This window comes from Oncorhynchus mykiss, chromosome 12 (assembly GCF_057628025.1).
Source record: "Oncorhynchus mykiss isolate SJ-2025 chromosome 12, ASM5762802v1, whole genome shotgun sequence".
In the NCBI taxonomy this organism is placed as follows: domain Eukaryota; kingdom Metazoa; phylum Chordata; class Actinopteri; order Salmoniformes; family Salmonidae; genus Oncorhynchus; species Oncorhynchus mykiss.
The window spans coordinates 37647982-37661964 of record NC_143033.1 but is presented as its reverse complement, the minus strand read 5'-3'; the positions used below and the strand labels follow the sequence as shown (position 1 = coordinate 37661964).

The 13983-nt window shown below is 43.7% G+C and overlaps 1 protein-coding gene, 1 long non-coding RNA gene and 1 other non-coding gene across 3 annotated transcripts; 2 read left to right on the top strand and 1 right to left on the bottom strand.

Moving 5' to 3' along the window:
• Position 1: 1 nt before the first annotated feature.
• On the top strand, positions 2 to 6676 carry LOC149979162 (uncharacterized). Its single transcript, XR_016485053.1, has 2 exons — positions 2 to 486; positions 3038 to 6676. It is a non-coding gene; the product is annotated as an uncharacterized LOC149979162 (long non-coding RNA).
• Positions 6677 to 7769: 1093 nt separating this feature from the next.
• On the bottom strand, positions 7770 to 9227 carry LOC110537530 (cytochrome c oxidase subunit 7B, mitochondrial). Its single transcript, XM_090192407.1, has 3 exons — positions 9086 to 9227; positions 8273 to 8388; positions 7770 to 8022 (listed from the first exon to the last, which is right to left on the bottom strand). The coding sequence occupies exons 1-3, from the start codon at positions 9225 to 9227 to the stop codon at positions 7939 to 7941; spliced, it is 342 nt and encodes a 113-aa protein (XP_090048533.1). The 3' UTR covers positions 7770 to 7938.
• Positions 9228 to 9410: 183 nt separating this feature from the next.
• On the top strand, positions 9411 to 9521 carry trnal-caa (transfer RNA leucine (anticodon CAA)). The gene is made up of 2 exons: positions 9411 to 9448; positions 9476 to 9521. It is a non-coding gene; the product is annotated as a tRNA-Leu (tRNA).
• Positions 9522 to 13983: the final 4462 nt, after the last annotated feature.

The window sequence follows — 13983 nt, the reverse complement described above, 5'->3', positions numbered from 1 at the left end:
CAGACAGACAACTGAGGTTCTGGAACATACTTTGAGCTACGTTTCCTCCGGTTTGGTTGGTGTGGCTTGAAGCAACGTGTTTAAATGGTAGCGCCCATGCTAACAGCGCTCCCTATCTGGTCGTTCTATACAGCACCGGTTCCGTTCCAAAATGTACTAACGCAGCACAGGGTGTCATGTAAAATCTTTCCTAATCGTCATGTTGTGAAATTCCTCACAGCGTCAAGATTTTCCCAGTTCAATAATTGCACGCGCGTCTCTTTAATGGCTAAGCTCGTGCAGATGTCTCTCTCACCCTTAAAAACAGTTCTGTGGGCGCGTGCATTTGCTACATCTGCCAATACGGACACGCGCATCAGTGGGTTGATGTAAGATGTTTTGCGATTGCAAAGACTTGGCTCTAGTTTTTCGATTGACAGCCGTCTTGAACAAATATGCATCTCAAACAGAACATGGGAACATCCGCAGAAGGAAACTATCTACTAGGTAAGTGCTAACTTTCTAAGTCACAAGCTGACTTTAGTTTCATCTTACTGTTAAGGGGTCTGCTTCTTGTTACTTTGTTAGTACTTACTCTTAGCTTAAAGTAGCCCCATGGCTTTTTTACTTATAATAGCTAATAAAGTCAGACACTACTTCTATGATATAATGGCTGTCCGCAAACCAACGTTAAAGGTGCATGCCGCCACCTACTGTGCAGGAGTGTGTGGTCAATCACTATTTACAACATTTCTAAACCCTCCTACCTAACTTAGTACTTCTGAGAAAATAAAAATAACTTCTAATACACCCTCCCCCAAATTCCCTCCAAACCCGTCCAATCTCAATGACCCTACACTTCAATCTTTCCCTCTCTTCAACAATAAAACAGCACATGCGCCACCGTTTCATCGACCATACACAAACCAGTCACATGCTTGCCAACCAGATGTAATGATGAGTTCAATGTCCGCAATCGGGCAAACATCACCTATTCCTTCCTAATCTGACCTTTGAATCTTGGTCCACCGACCTTTCTTTGGGGGGCATATAAACTCAGCAAAAAAAGAAACATCCCTTTTTCCCTGTCTTTCAAAGATAATTCGTAAAAATCCAAATAACTTCACAGATCTTCATTGTACAGGGTTTAAACACCATTCCCCATGCTTGTTCAATGAACCATAAACAATTAATGAACATGCACCTGTGGAACGGTCGTTAAGACACCAATAGCTTACAGACGGTAGGCAATTAAGGTCACAGTTATGAAGACTTAGGACACTAAAGAGGCCTTTCTACTGACTCTGAAAAACACCAAAAGAAAGATGCCCAGGGTCCCTGCTCATCTGTGTGAACATGCCTTAGGCATGCTGCAAGGAGGCATGAGGACTGGAGATGTAGCCAGGGCAATAAATTGCAATGTCTGTACTGTGAGACGCCTAAGATAGGACGGATAGCTGATTGTCCTCGCGATGGCAGACCATGTGTAACAACACCTGCACAGTACAGGTACATCCGAACATCACACCTGCCGGACAGGTACACGATGGCAACAACTGCCCGAGTTACACAAGGAATGCACAATCCGTCCATCAGTGCTCAGACTGTCCGCAATAGGCTGAGAGAGGCTGGACTGAGGGCTTGTAGGCCTATTGTAAGGCAGGTCCTCACCAGACAACACCGGCAACAACGTCACCTATGGGCACAAACCCACCGTCGCGGGACCAAGACAGGACTGGCAAAAGTACTCTTCACTGACGAGTCGCGGTTTTGTCTCACCAGGGGTGAGGGTCGGATTCGCTTCTATCGTCGAAGGAATAAGCGCCTCACCGAGGCCTGTACTCTGGAGCGGGATCGATTTGGAGGTGGAGGGTCAGAGCATCATCGGACTGAGCTTGTTGTCATTACAGGCAATCTCAACGCTGCGCGTTACAGGGAAGACATCCTCCTCCCTCATGTGGTACCTTTCCTGCAGGCTCATCCTAACATGACCCTCCAGCATGACAATGCCACCAGCCATATGGCTCGTGATTTCCCGCAAGACAGGAATGTCAGTGTTCTGCCATGGCCAGCGAAGAGCCCGGATCTCAATCCCATTGAGCACGTCTGGGACCTGTTGAATCGGAGGGTGAGGGATAGGACCATTCCCCCCAGAAATGTCTGGGAACTCGCAGGTGCCTTGGTGGAAGAGTGGGGTAACATCTCACAGCAAGAAATGGCAAATCTGGTGCAGTCCATGAGGAGATGCACTGCAGTACTTACTACAGCTGGTGGCCACACCAGATACTGACTGTTACTTGTGATTTTGACCCCCCTATGTTCAGGGACACATTATTCCTATTCTGTTAGTCACATGTCTGTGGAACTTGTTCAGTTTGTCTGTTGTTCAATCTTATGTTCATACAAATACTTACACATTTTACGTTTGCTGAAAATAAATGCAGTTGACAGTGAGAGGATGTTTCTTTTTTTGTTGAGTTTACATGCCAGCCCTTGTGCTCAGAGTCCCCATCTCTTCTGCCACACATCTATCAAAATGGCCTTGATCTTACCTCTACCCAGTGGAACACTAATATCAATTACATCTAGTTTCAAAGCTCTTTTGGCTAATTGGTCTACAATTTAATTCCCTTCCACACCCGAATGATCTGGGACCCAGCGGAATCTCACAAATACAACCATTCTCTCAATTCTTGATAACATTAATACCTCCAATAGTAGGTCACTCCTATTAGATTTACCAGATGCTAACTATTCCACACAGACCGATAATCTGAACATACTATAATTCTAACAGGTTGTACATCCTCACCTACTGGAGGGCAACTATTATCGCCAACAGTTCAAATGGGTATACTGACAGTTCATCTGTTAGTCTTCAACATATCTGCACATCAAATTCAGGAACGTAAACACCTGCTTCTGTGCGCCCACTATCTGGGTCCTTGGATCCATCTGAGAAAAGCTGTTTAAAAAAGCATAACTTCTACCAATGGAATTGTCAACCAGTTTCCCTATATCATGGACTTCTGACCAATCTTTCCTTTTCTTTACCAAGGTTAGATCAACAACAGGATCTGGGAGTAACCATGGAGGAACATCCCCCATCACCACAGAAGGGCCATCCTCCTACTCCCTCAAACCACTCATCAATCAGCAAGCTTTCCAACTAGCCAACCAAAGCCACTACCTTGCCTACTAGTATATATTTGTTTTATTTCACCCTTATTTAGACCAGACCTGCTGTTTTCAACTCTCTAGAGACAGCAGGAGTGGTAGAGATACTTTTAATGATCGGCTATGAAAAGCCAACTGACATTTACTCCTGAGGTGCTGACTTGCTGCACCCTTGACAACTACTGTGATTATTATTATTTGACCATGCTGGTCATTTATGAACATCTTGGCCACGTTCTATTATAATCTCCAACCGGCACAGCCAGAAGAGGACTGGCCACCCATCATAGCCTGGTTCCTCTCTAGGTTTCTTCCTAGGGAGTTTTTCCTAGCCACTGTGCTTCTACACCTGCATTGCTTGCTGTTTGGGGTTTTAGGCTGGGTTTCTGTACAGCACTTTGAGATATCCGCTGATGTACGAAGGGCTATATAAATACATTTGATTTAAATAGGCCGTAGTGGCGAAGCAATTATAATTTAGCAATTAAACACTGGAGTGATAGATGTGCAGAAGATGAACGTGCAAGTATATACTGTGGTGCAAAGGAGCAAAACAATAAATAACAATATGGGGATGAGGTAGTTGGACGGGCTATTTACATATGGGCTATGTACAGGTGCAATGATCTGTGAGCTGCTCTGACAGCAGATGCTTAAAGTTAGTGAGGGAGACATGAGTCTCCAGCTTCAATGATTTTTGCAATTTGTTCCAGTCATTGGCAGTAGAGAACTGGAAGGAGTGGCAGCCAAAGGAGGAATTGGCTTTGGGGTGCCCAGGGAAATATACCTGCTGGAGCCTGCGATACGGGTGGGTGCTGCTATGGTGACCAGTGAGCTGAGATAGGGCGGGGCTTTACCTAGCAAAGACGTATAGATGACCTGGAGCCAGTGGGTTTGGTGACGAATATGAAGCGAGGGCCAGCCAACGAGAGCGTACAGGTCGCAGTGGTGACAAAAACGAATGGCACTGTGATAGACTGCATCCAATTTGCTGAGTAGAGTGTTGGAGGCTATTTTGTAAATGACATCGCCCAAGTCAAGGATCGGTAGGATAGTCAGTTTTACAAGGGTATGTTTGGCAGCATGAGTGACTGATGCTTTGTTGCGAAATAGGAAGCCGATTCTAGATTTAATTTTGGATTGGAGATGCTTAATGTGAGTCTGGAAGGAGAGTTTACAGTCTAACCCAGACACCTGGGTATTTGTAGTTGTCCACATATTCTAAGTCAGAACTGTTCAGAGTAGTGATGCGATCGGTTGAAGGGCATGCATTTAGTTTTACTTGCATTTAAGAGCAGTTGGCCACGGAAGGAGAGTTGTATGGCATTGAAGCTCATCTAGAGGTTAGTGTCCAAAGAAGGGCCAGAAGTATACAGAATGGTGTCGTCTGCGTAGAGGTGGATCAGAGAATCACCAGCAGCAAGAGCGACATCATTGATGTATACAGAATTTAACCCTGTGGCACCCCCATAGAGACTGCCAGAGGTCCAGACAACAGGCCCTCCGATTTGACACACTGAACTCTCTCAGAAGTAGTTGGTGAACCAGGCGAGGCAGTCATTTGAGAAACCAAGGCTGTTGAGTCTGCCGATAAGAATGTGGTGATTGACAGAGTAGAAGGCCTTGGCCAGGTTGATGAATACGGCTGCACAGTATTGTCTTTTATCGATGGCGGATATGATATCGTTTAGGACCTTGAGCGTGACTGAGGTGCACCCATGAACAGCTTGGAAACCAGATTGCATAGCAGAGAAGGTACAGAGAAGGCAAAGCTCCACAGTGGAGATTGAAGTATCTGTCCATAGGACCACTTTAAGCCATACACCTCACAGAGCTGTATTTATGCACGCCCAAGTTCTGTTTTTAATGTTGTCTCATTTCTTGTTCGTTTCACAATAAAAAAAACATTTTGCATCAACAAAGCGGTAGGCATAATGTGTAAATCAAATGATACAAGCCCCCCCCAAAAAATCTATTTTAATTCCTGGTTGTAAGGTAACTAAATAGGAGGAATGCCAAGGGGGTGTGAATTATTTTGCAAGCCACTGTATAGGGAAGCCCTAATAGCCAAAATACAACTAATAGCACTGCCTTGAGGAATACCATTGTCAACTCCATAGGCATCACATAAAATAAATCCTATTTTAACTTGAAGAGCATTTTAAATGAGGCCCAAACCCAGTTATCTCCCACCAATACAACATTGCAGCAACAGCACATGGTAGCAGCCCAAAACCTGGTACAAACATTACTGTGGAGAGACAACAGCACAAAGGGCAAGAAGGTAGAGACAAACAAATCAGCCACAACTGTCAGGAAGTGTCCATGATTGAGTCTTTGAATGAAGGGATTGAGATAAAACTGTCCAGTTTGAGTGTTTGTTGCAGCTCATTCCAGTCGCTAGCTGCAGCGAACTGAAAAGACGAGCGACCCAGGGATCTTTGTGCTTTCGGGACATTTAACAGAATGTGACTGGCAGAACAGGTGTTGTATGTGGAGGATGAGGGCTGCAGCAGATATCCCAGGGGGGAGTGAGGCCTAAGAGGGTTTTATAAATAAGCATCAGGCAGTGGGTCTTGCGACAGGTCTATAGAGATGACCAGTTTACAGAGTAGTATAGAGTGCAGTGATGTATCCTATAAGGAGCATTGGTGGCAAATTTGATGGCCGGATGGAAAAGAACATCTAGCTGCTCGAGAGCACCCTTACATGCCGACCTATAAATTACGTTGTCGTAATCTAGCATGGGTATGCTGGTCATCTGAATCAGGGTTAGTTTGGCAGCTAGGGTGAAAGAAGAGTGATGATAGAGGAAACCAAGTCTAGATTTAACCTTAGCCTGCAGCTTTGATATGTGCTGAGAGAATGAGTGTACCATCTAGCCATACCCCCAAGTACTTGTATGAGGTGACTACCTCAAGCTCTAAATCTTCAGAGGTAGTAATCACACCTGTGGGGAGAGCGGCATTCTTCTTACCAAACCACATGACCTGTGGGACAGTTGGAGATTGAATTTGAATATTTAAACAATGATGACAGAGACAGTTGTTGAAAACGCTGTTGAAATCTAAATGTTAGTCTAAAAGAAATGTGAGAATGTCTAGATGCTATAGTGGAGATTAAGTTAACTTTCCTGCCTGGGTTGACAGTGGATCTCACAATCGGATAGAACAGAGTAAATCGGCATTTTACCGTCAGATTTAGGTGGTAATTTGTGGAATAGACACCAGCTGGAATGCGTTTAACCAATTAGCATTAAGGATTAGTGCTTTGTATAAACAAAGTTCACATACTGCACATTTTATACAGTTATTTAGTGAGCATAGAGCTATACTAGACTGAGCAGTGGCGATACAGTTGATATAGCCTACAGTGGATGTAGAAATTTACAGTATCAGAATAAATAGATCAAAATGCAGAAAGATGAACAGAGTGCAAGTGCAGTTATTTTGTGTACAGTTCAGAGATGGCTTGATGTGCAAAAGAATGCATAGTCCTATTGTCTGTGCCACATTGCTGTGGCCCTCAAACAGCACGGAGACTGTTCAGGTGGTTGGTTTTGGTCATGATTGACCTGAACCGCCTGCCAGAGGTTCAGCAATAATCTTTCCTGCATGCTTCCATGCCCTGGAGTCATGCAGTACCGTGATGGAGGCAGCCGATGCACTCTGGCCACCAATGCATGCCCACACACAACAATTTTCACCATAGTTTTTGCTATATGATAATTAACTGTACAAACGAACATTTAAAACGAACAGGGTCGCATCCATAGATACAGAACAAAGACTGAACGACTCTGGCCACCGAACCAATAAAATTAGCGACCAGCCGCGTTGGGTAGCAACCCTAGATTTGTTTTGGGACAATCTTGTGGAAGGATTAAATTCATCAAAGCGTTAATGAAAATGTCAATTATTTAAATATGTTGCTAACCCGTTGTTGAAAAGTGAATGCCCTCAAAGCTGGTGTTTGTGCCAATATCCTCCAAACACCAGCTTCTCGGGCATTATCACTTAAGTTAATGCAGTCTGTATGGTCTCTAAAATGTCCTATCATTAGCAGCACAATATTACCTAATAATTCTGTGTGTGTGTACTTTGTGAATAAAGGTGATTCTGATGAGTGAGCATTGCCTGGCTATACATCTCATGGCTGTATCTGTATCAGACATGGGGTGAAAACATTTACCGAGCAACAGCACCCTCAGTTACATATTGGTCAGGTCAAGAAGCAGTGTGGCTGGGCTTCGGAGGATGCAGGGCTCTCGACCGTCGCATCTCCCGAGTCCTTCTGGGAGTTGAAGCGATGGGACAAGACTAACTACCAATTGGATACCACAAAATTGGGGGGGAGGAGAGTCAGTGGTGACAGGACTTGCATCCAAGCCTGAACCTCAGAATCACGTAGAATGACATCCTTAAATACACTGAACATTGACAAATAACATGTGAAAGTATTTTCAGATAAATACCTGCTCAATGTTTAGACTTTGTCCATAAAAAGGTCTTGACTCTTACTTTCCTGATTCCATTTGACAAGTGTAGACCCTTCCATGTGAAAAGGTATATGAAAGGGGATACAGTGTGCTTAAGTAAAATAATCAGTCAACGTTTTTAGTTTAAATTTAATGTATATATAGGTAATGCCAGCACGGTAACAAGCTGAAAATGTGGGTATCCCATCTGTACAACCAGAATGTTTATAGGGATATCTGGGTTAAGGGTTGTGTGGTTGACTGTGGTCTATCTCAACAGAGGAAAAGGGAGCAGCCTCAGTCCATTATTCTTCTACCTCCCTCCATGGTTTAGGCTGGACCTTGCCGACTGGAGACAGATTCCATGTGATGCCGGTTTGTGTCAGTACCTGAAAACGAGGAGACTGAGAATCACAAAACACAACTGATGTGCGTACATAGCAAGTGAATGAATACTCAAGTGAGGATTTCTGTATAAGCACTTTGTGACAACTGCTGATGTAAAAAGGGCTTTATAAATACATTTGATGTTGATGCATAGCTTTTGGGGAAGGAATAATACACACAAGACTATACAAATGTATACATTGTTCTATACCACAAGGTGTTATAGAAATGTGCACAAAGATTAAAACGTACAAATCCCCAGACAGACACACAAAACGCGAATCCTCCGATCATCAGGCCGGTGCCATACTTGGCATGGAATTCGGGGGAGTGCGTCGAACTGAGCCTCACTTGACGGGCACCTTGTCCTGCTTTGAAAACAAAATATAGTTGCATTGTTTGCGCAGGGAACAACATCCACACAGTGAGTGATTATCATTGTTGAGGAGGTTATGAGCCCTTGGTTATACTGTTTAACACAGGCGTAAAACAATTAACAGGGTCATGGAACGCAAATTTGTTAGCACACAGGACTTATCGTATCCAAAGAGTCGTGAGATGGAATGTCAATGTGACTTCTCCACTGACTATCACATTGTCATGTTGGATCTGTAGTATCTGACGTTCACGTATGTATTTGTATGCTAAACTGGTGCAATACCCAACCTAACGCCTGGCTTTGGGGATGAGGTAACGAGAGTCTAGCTAACTAGCTAGGAGGGAAGTTGACATTGGAAATGACCGTCTGATTGTTCCCCTCACTGCCTGCAAGTTAAGCTAACAATGACAAAGTTACAGAATAAAAACAGACATGACAAATCAAGGTAAAGTTTTTGTAAAAACATTTAAGTAAACAGCATGCCAACTAGTAGCGCTAGCAGCTACATTCACGCAGTCAAAATTACAAGAGCTAAAGACTTGGTAACGTTAGGTAGGCTAGCTTCAGACAGCTACTGTTAGCCATGTTGCTAAGCACAGTCACACAATAATTGCTCGTTTACAGAAATGTTCTAACGAACACAAGATGAAGGGATCATATTTCTATAACTTTAAACGATGTCTTACCGGAGACGTTCAGCGCTGCTTTAACAAACCGAAACATGTTGGCTCGACTTGAGGTTTGTAGATACCCTTGAAGAACAAAATGGAAGAACGTTGGCGACAAATACCGGAAACTATTTAAAAAGCAGTCTACGCTCATGCGCATAACAAACGCTAACTGGCGTTTATTTTTATGTCTTACTGTATGTTTTACTGTTGGTGCGTAATGCACTATGTTGTAAATAAACATTCAACCATCTATAATAATAATGCGCAAAATAATAATTCACTGAAATTATTGCTGGTTCTAATTTTAAAATACTATTATTTTCCCACTTTCTACATCAGTGTCAGGATGGCCGAGTGGTCTAAGGCGCCAGACTCAAGGATCAGCTCCTTCCGAATGAACGGGAATTCTGGTCTCCGAATGGAGGCGTGGGTTCAAATCCCACTTCTGACATACGTTTTGTCACATTTTGTAACATACAGGTTCTGTAATTACGTGACACACTAGAGAACTCGGACATTGTGATGAGTAAATAAAGTGGTTTAAAATACTTAAGTAAAAATACTTTAAAGTACTACTTAAGCAGCTTTTTGGGGAATCTGTACTTTACTATTTATATTTTTGACAACTTTTACTTTTACTTCACTACATTCCTGAAGAAAGTAATGTACCTTTTACTCAAAACATTTTTCTTGACACCCAATGATACTTATAGTCCATTCGGAAAGTATTCAGATCCCATGACTTTTCCCACATTTTGTTACTTTTCAGCCTTATTCTATAATGAATTAAATAAATACATAATCATCAATCTACACACAATAACCCATAATGACAAAGTGAAAACAGTTTTTTTTGTTGCAAATGTATTAAAAATAAAAAGCAGAAATACCTTATGATAAGTATTCAGACCTTTTACTATGAGACTTGAAATTGAGCTCAGGTGCATCCTGTTTTCATTGATCATCCTTGAGATGACAACTTGATTTGAGCTGTCCACGTTTGTTAAATTAGGATAGATAAACAACAATTATTCAATATAGCAAAGTTAACAGATTTGAACAAAGATAAACGAAACGGAGAGGAAATCTGGTGGAGGTGATTGAGCCACACTGGGCTGTGACTGGAGCAGAGATGGAAGGAAAGGTAGGGAGGTTAGGAGTTGCGGAGGATGGGATGTAGTGGTGGAGTGTAGTGGTGGAGTGGAAAAAGGTGGAGGTACAGTAAGTGTAAAGGTTAAGAAAAGAAAGCCTGAGGAGCCTTTGCAGGTCTTGTCAGAGGAGAGCAGTGATGAGGGAGGTTGGGGTCGCAGTGTTTTACTGAGAGAAGTGGAGTTCAAGGTGTTGGTGAAATTTAAGAATCATGGTGGAGTCACGGCGGTGATTCTGACCGCGTTGGCTAGGGATTTGGAGAGTAAAGTTGGAGAGGTTGACTGCTAAAGTTCTTCATGATGGAAGTTTGGTGGTGGTGGTGTGTATCAATGCTAAATAGTATAAGGCACTCAAACTCAAGCACTAAACCTTGAGGATCTGTTATTGCTAAGAAAATTTAGGATTGGGTATATGAGTTACTTAACTCAGCAAAAAATAAACGTCCTCTCACTGTCAACTGCATTTATTTTCAGCAAACTTAACATGTGTAAATATTTGTATGAACATAAGATTAAACAATTGAGACATAAAATGAACAAGTTCCACAGACATGGAACCCTGAACAAAGGGGTAGTCAAAATCAAAGGAACAGTCTGTATCTGGTGTGGCCACCAGCTGCATTAAGTGCTGCACCACCTCATCATGGACTGCACCAGATTTGCCAGTTCTTGCTGTGAGATGTTACCCCAGTCTTCCACCAAGTTCCCAGACATTTCTGGGGGGAATGGCCCTAGCCCTCACCCTCCGATTCAACAGGTCCCAGGCGTGCTCAATGGGATTGAGACCCGGGCTCTTCGCTGGCCATGGCAGAACACTGACATTCCTGTCTTGCAGGAAATCACACACAGAATGAGCAGTATGGCTGGTGGTATTGTCATGCTGGAGGGTCATGTCAGGATGAGCCTGCAGGAAGGGTACCACATGAGGGAGGAGGATGTCTTCCCTGTAACGCATAACGTTGAGATTGCCTGCAATAACAACAAGCTCAGTCCGATGATGTTGTGACACATTGCCCCAGACCATGACGGACCCTCTGCTTCCAAATCGATCCATCTCCAGAATACAGGCCTCAGTGTAATGCTCATTCGTTCGACGATAAACGCGAATCCGACCATCACCCCTGGTGAGACAAAACCGTGACTCGTCAGTGAAGAGCACTTTTTGCCAGTCCTGTCTGTTCCAACAACGGTGGTTTTGTGCCCATAGGCGACGTTGTTTCCGGTGATGTCTGGTGAGGACCTGCCTTACAACAGGCCTACAAGCCCTCAGTCCAGCCTCTCTCAGCCTATTGTGGACAGTCTGAGCACTGATGGAGGGATTGTGCGTTCCTGGTGCGTTGAGCGTTCCTTCACGCAGATGAGCTGGGATCCTGGGCATCTTTCTTTTGGAGGTTTTCAGAGTCAGTAGAAAGGTCTCTTTAGTGTCCTAAGTTTTAATAACTGTGACCTTAATTGCCTACTGTCTGTAAGCTGTTAGTGTCTTAATGACTGTCCACAGACTCATGGTCATTAATTGTTTATGGGTCATTGAACAAGCATGGGAAATGGTGTTTAAACCCTTTACAATGAAGATATGTCTTGTCATCTGGATTTTTACAAATTATGTTTGAAAGACAGGGTCCTGAAAAGGGATGTTTCTTTTTTTGCTGAGTTTGTGCGAGCATATGTTCCGAAACCATTGAATTGCTATAAATGTTTGCCCAAAGGTTTGGGCATGTGGTGTGTAAAGACAAAAGGAGATGAACGAAGTGTGGGGGAGAACATGTATGTGGAGATTTGGTTCAGTTAAAGTACAGTAACTGTGGTGGCACCCATAGTGTAGTATATGGGGGTTGTTCAGTGATGAAAAGACAAGTTGAAGTGCAGCAGGTGAGGAGTGAGCGTAACATCTCGTATGCAGAAGCAATGAAGGTAGTTCACACAGAAACAATTGAGGCACCTAGAAGAGCAGGTATTCCAGGGCAGATTGAGATGCAGGTTGGGTGTGATGGAGGGAGCAGAATGGGGGAGAACACAAGACTGGATATGAGGAAGTGTGTTACATTTGTGACATCAGCAATCAATTGCACAGAAATTACAATCGAGGACTAAGAAGATAAAGATATCTTGGGATTACAGAACTGACATGCGAAAATGTACAGGATGACCTCAATAAGATTGAGAATCAGTCCAGCCTGTGACGTGGTGAGGTTGGGCGCAGAGAGGAGACCAGATGAGAGAAGAGACCAGATGAGTAATCAGTGGTTAAGGATTAACATAATACTTTACTGAGAAACAGTAGCCGCAGGATCACAGTGCACTTGAAAAACAACAAACACTAAGTATTGACAACCATACTCAGGAAATGACGGCACATGGTAAACAATTCAAGCTTCTTCAAAGAGCAACAGAAAACACACCACTTTTAACAGGGAAATCATAATGAGTAAATAGGACACACCTAAGTGCCGTTAATGTCTCTAGGACGGTCTCTGACGCCCTCTGGTGACAGGTGGAACCATGACACAGTCAGGAAACATGTATTGGTTAATTTGCATTATGGTGTTAATCCTTTAATGGAATGCCAGACGTTTGATGGCTAATGGGCAAGAGTTCAAGCAGTTTCTTGAGGAGTTACCAGCCAAACTTGATGTGATGTGTCTCCAGGAGACATGGCTAAAACCTACTCTAGATTTTGTGTTACTAGGTTATGTTGCAGTCCGTAGAGATAGGGTGGCAACGTGAGGAGGAGGGTGTGCTACCTATATAAAGCGGGAGATCCCATATAGGTGTGTGGGAGAGGGAGTGGAGCAGGAGTATGTTGTGGTAGAGGTGTGGTTGCCAGGGGGGGAATATGGTAATAGTGAACCTTTACAACTTGTGTAAGAGACTAGATTTGCTGGCCCTTGGGAATGTAGAAGGTCAAGATAGGAGACGTGGGGATTTTAATGCTCATAGTACACTATGGGGAGGGTCACGGACTGATGTAAACGGACAAGTGTTGGAGGAACTACTGGATGAGAAAGGGCTTGTGAGTCTTAATGACGGCCGGGGAACCAGGATTGACCCAATAACTGGAAATGAATCTGCTCTGGATCTTACTCTGATCTCAAGTTCAATGGCAGGCGGAGGTAGATTCCTCCAATACCTCCCAACTACAGTGGGTAGTGATCACTATCCTATCATTTGTACTGTAGGAATGAGGGTGGAGGTTTCAGTAGGAAATGGATTGAGGAGATGGATTTTTGGGAAAGCGGAGTGGCGTCAGTTTCAGGAGTTGAGTGAACAGGAGCTGTCTCAAGTCAATGATGGAATAAGGTGATTCCTATGGGTACAGGGGAGAAAGAGTAACGCAGTCCCATGGTGAAGAGTGTAGGAACAGGGCTTTCAGAATGTTGAAAATGTCCCATAATTACCAGCACCTGATTCAATATAAACAAGCACAAGCAGTATTAAGGAGGATCATTAGGACAGCTAAGAGAGAGTGTGGGCGCCGATTCTGTGGAAACATCGGCAGGACTACTCCTGCAGGAGAAGTATGGGGGATTATTAAGAGGATGTGTGGGGTCAGAAGAGATTGGGATCTCCCTGTGCTGAAAAATGGGGAGATTGTTGCAGTGAGAGATACTGAGAAGGCAGCGATGTTAGCCCAGGCATTTGTGAAGGTGCACAGCTCAAATAATCTGACAGAAGAGGGGTAACGTGGGAGAGATGGGTCAGAGGAGAACATCCGGGGGTTGTGGATCAGAAAGAGATGGTGGGGGATACATTGAACGGCCCTTTTAC

Excerpts from the sequence above, each read along its gene's own strand:
- LOC110537530 (XM_090192407.1), bottom strand. The coding sequence starts at position 9,227 with ATGCGCATGAGCGTAGACTGCTTTTTAAATAGTTTCCGGTATTTGTCG. Across the intron at positions 8,389-9,085 it reads AGCAGCGCTGAACGTCTCCG|GACAAGGTGCCCGTCAAGTG; the intron begins GTAAGACATCGT and ends TTTTCAAAGCAG. Across the intron at positions 8,023-8,272 it reads GTGTGTCTGTCTGGGGATTT|GTACTGACACAAACCGGCAT; the intron begins GTACGTTTTAAT and ends CCTCGTTTTCAG.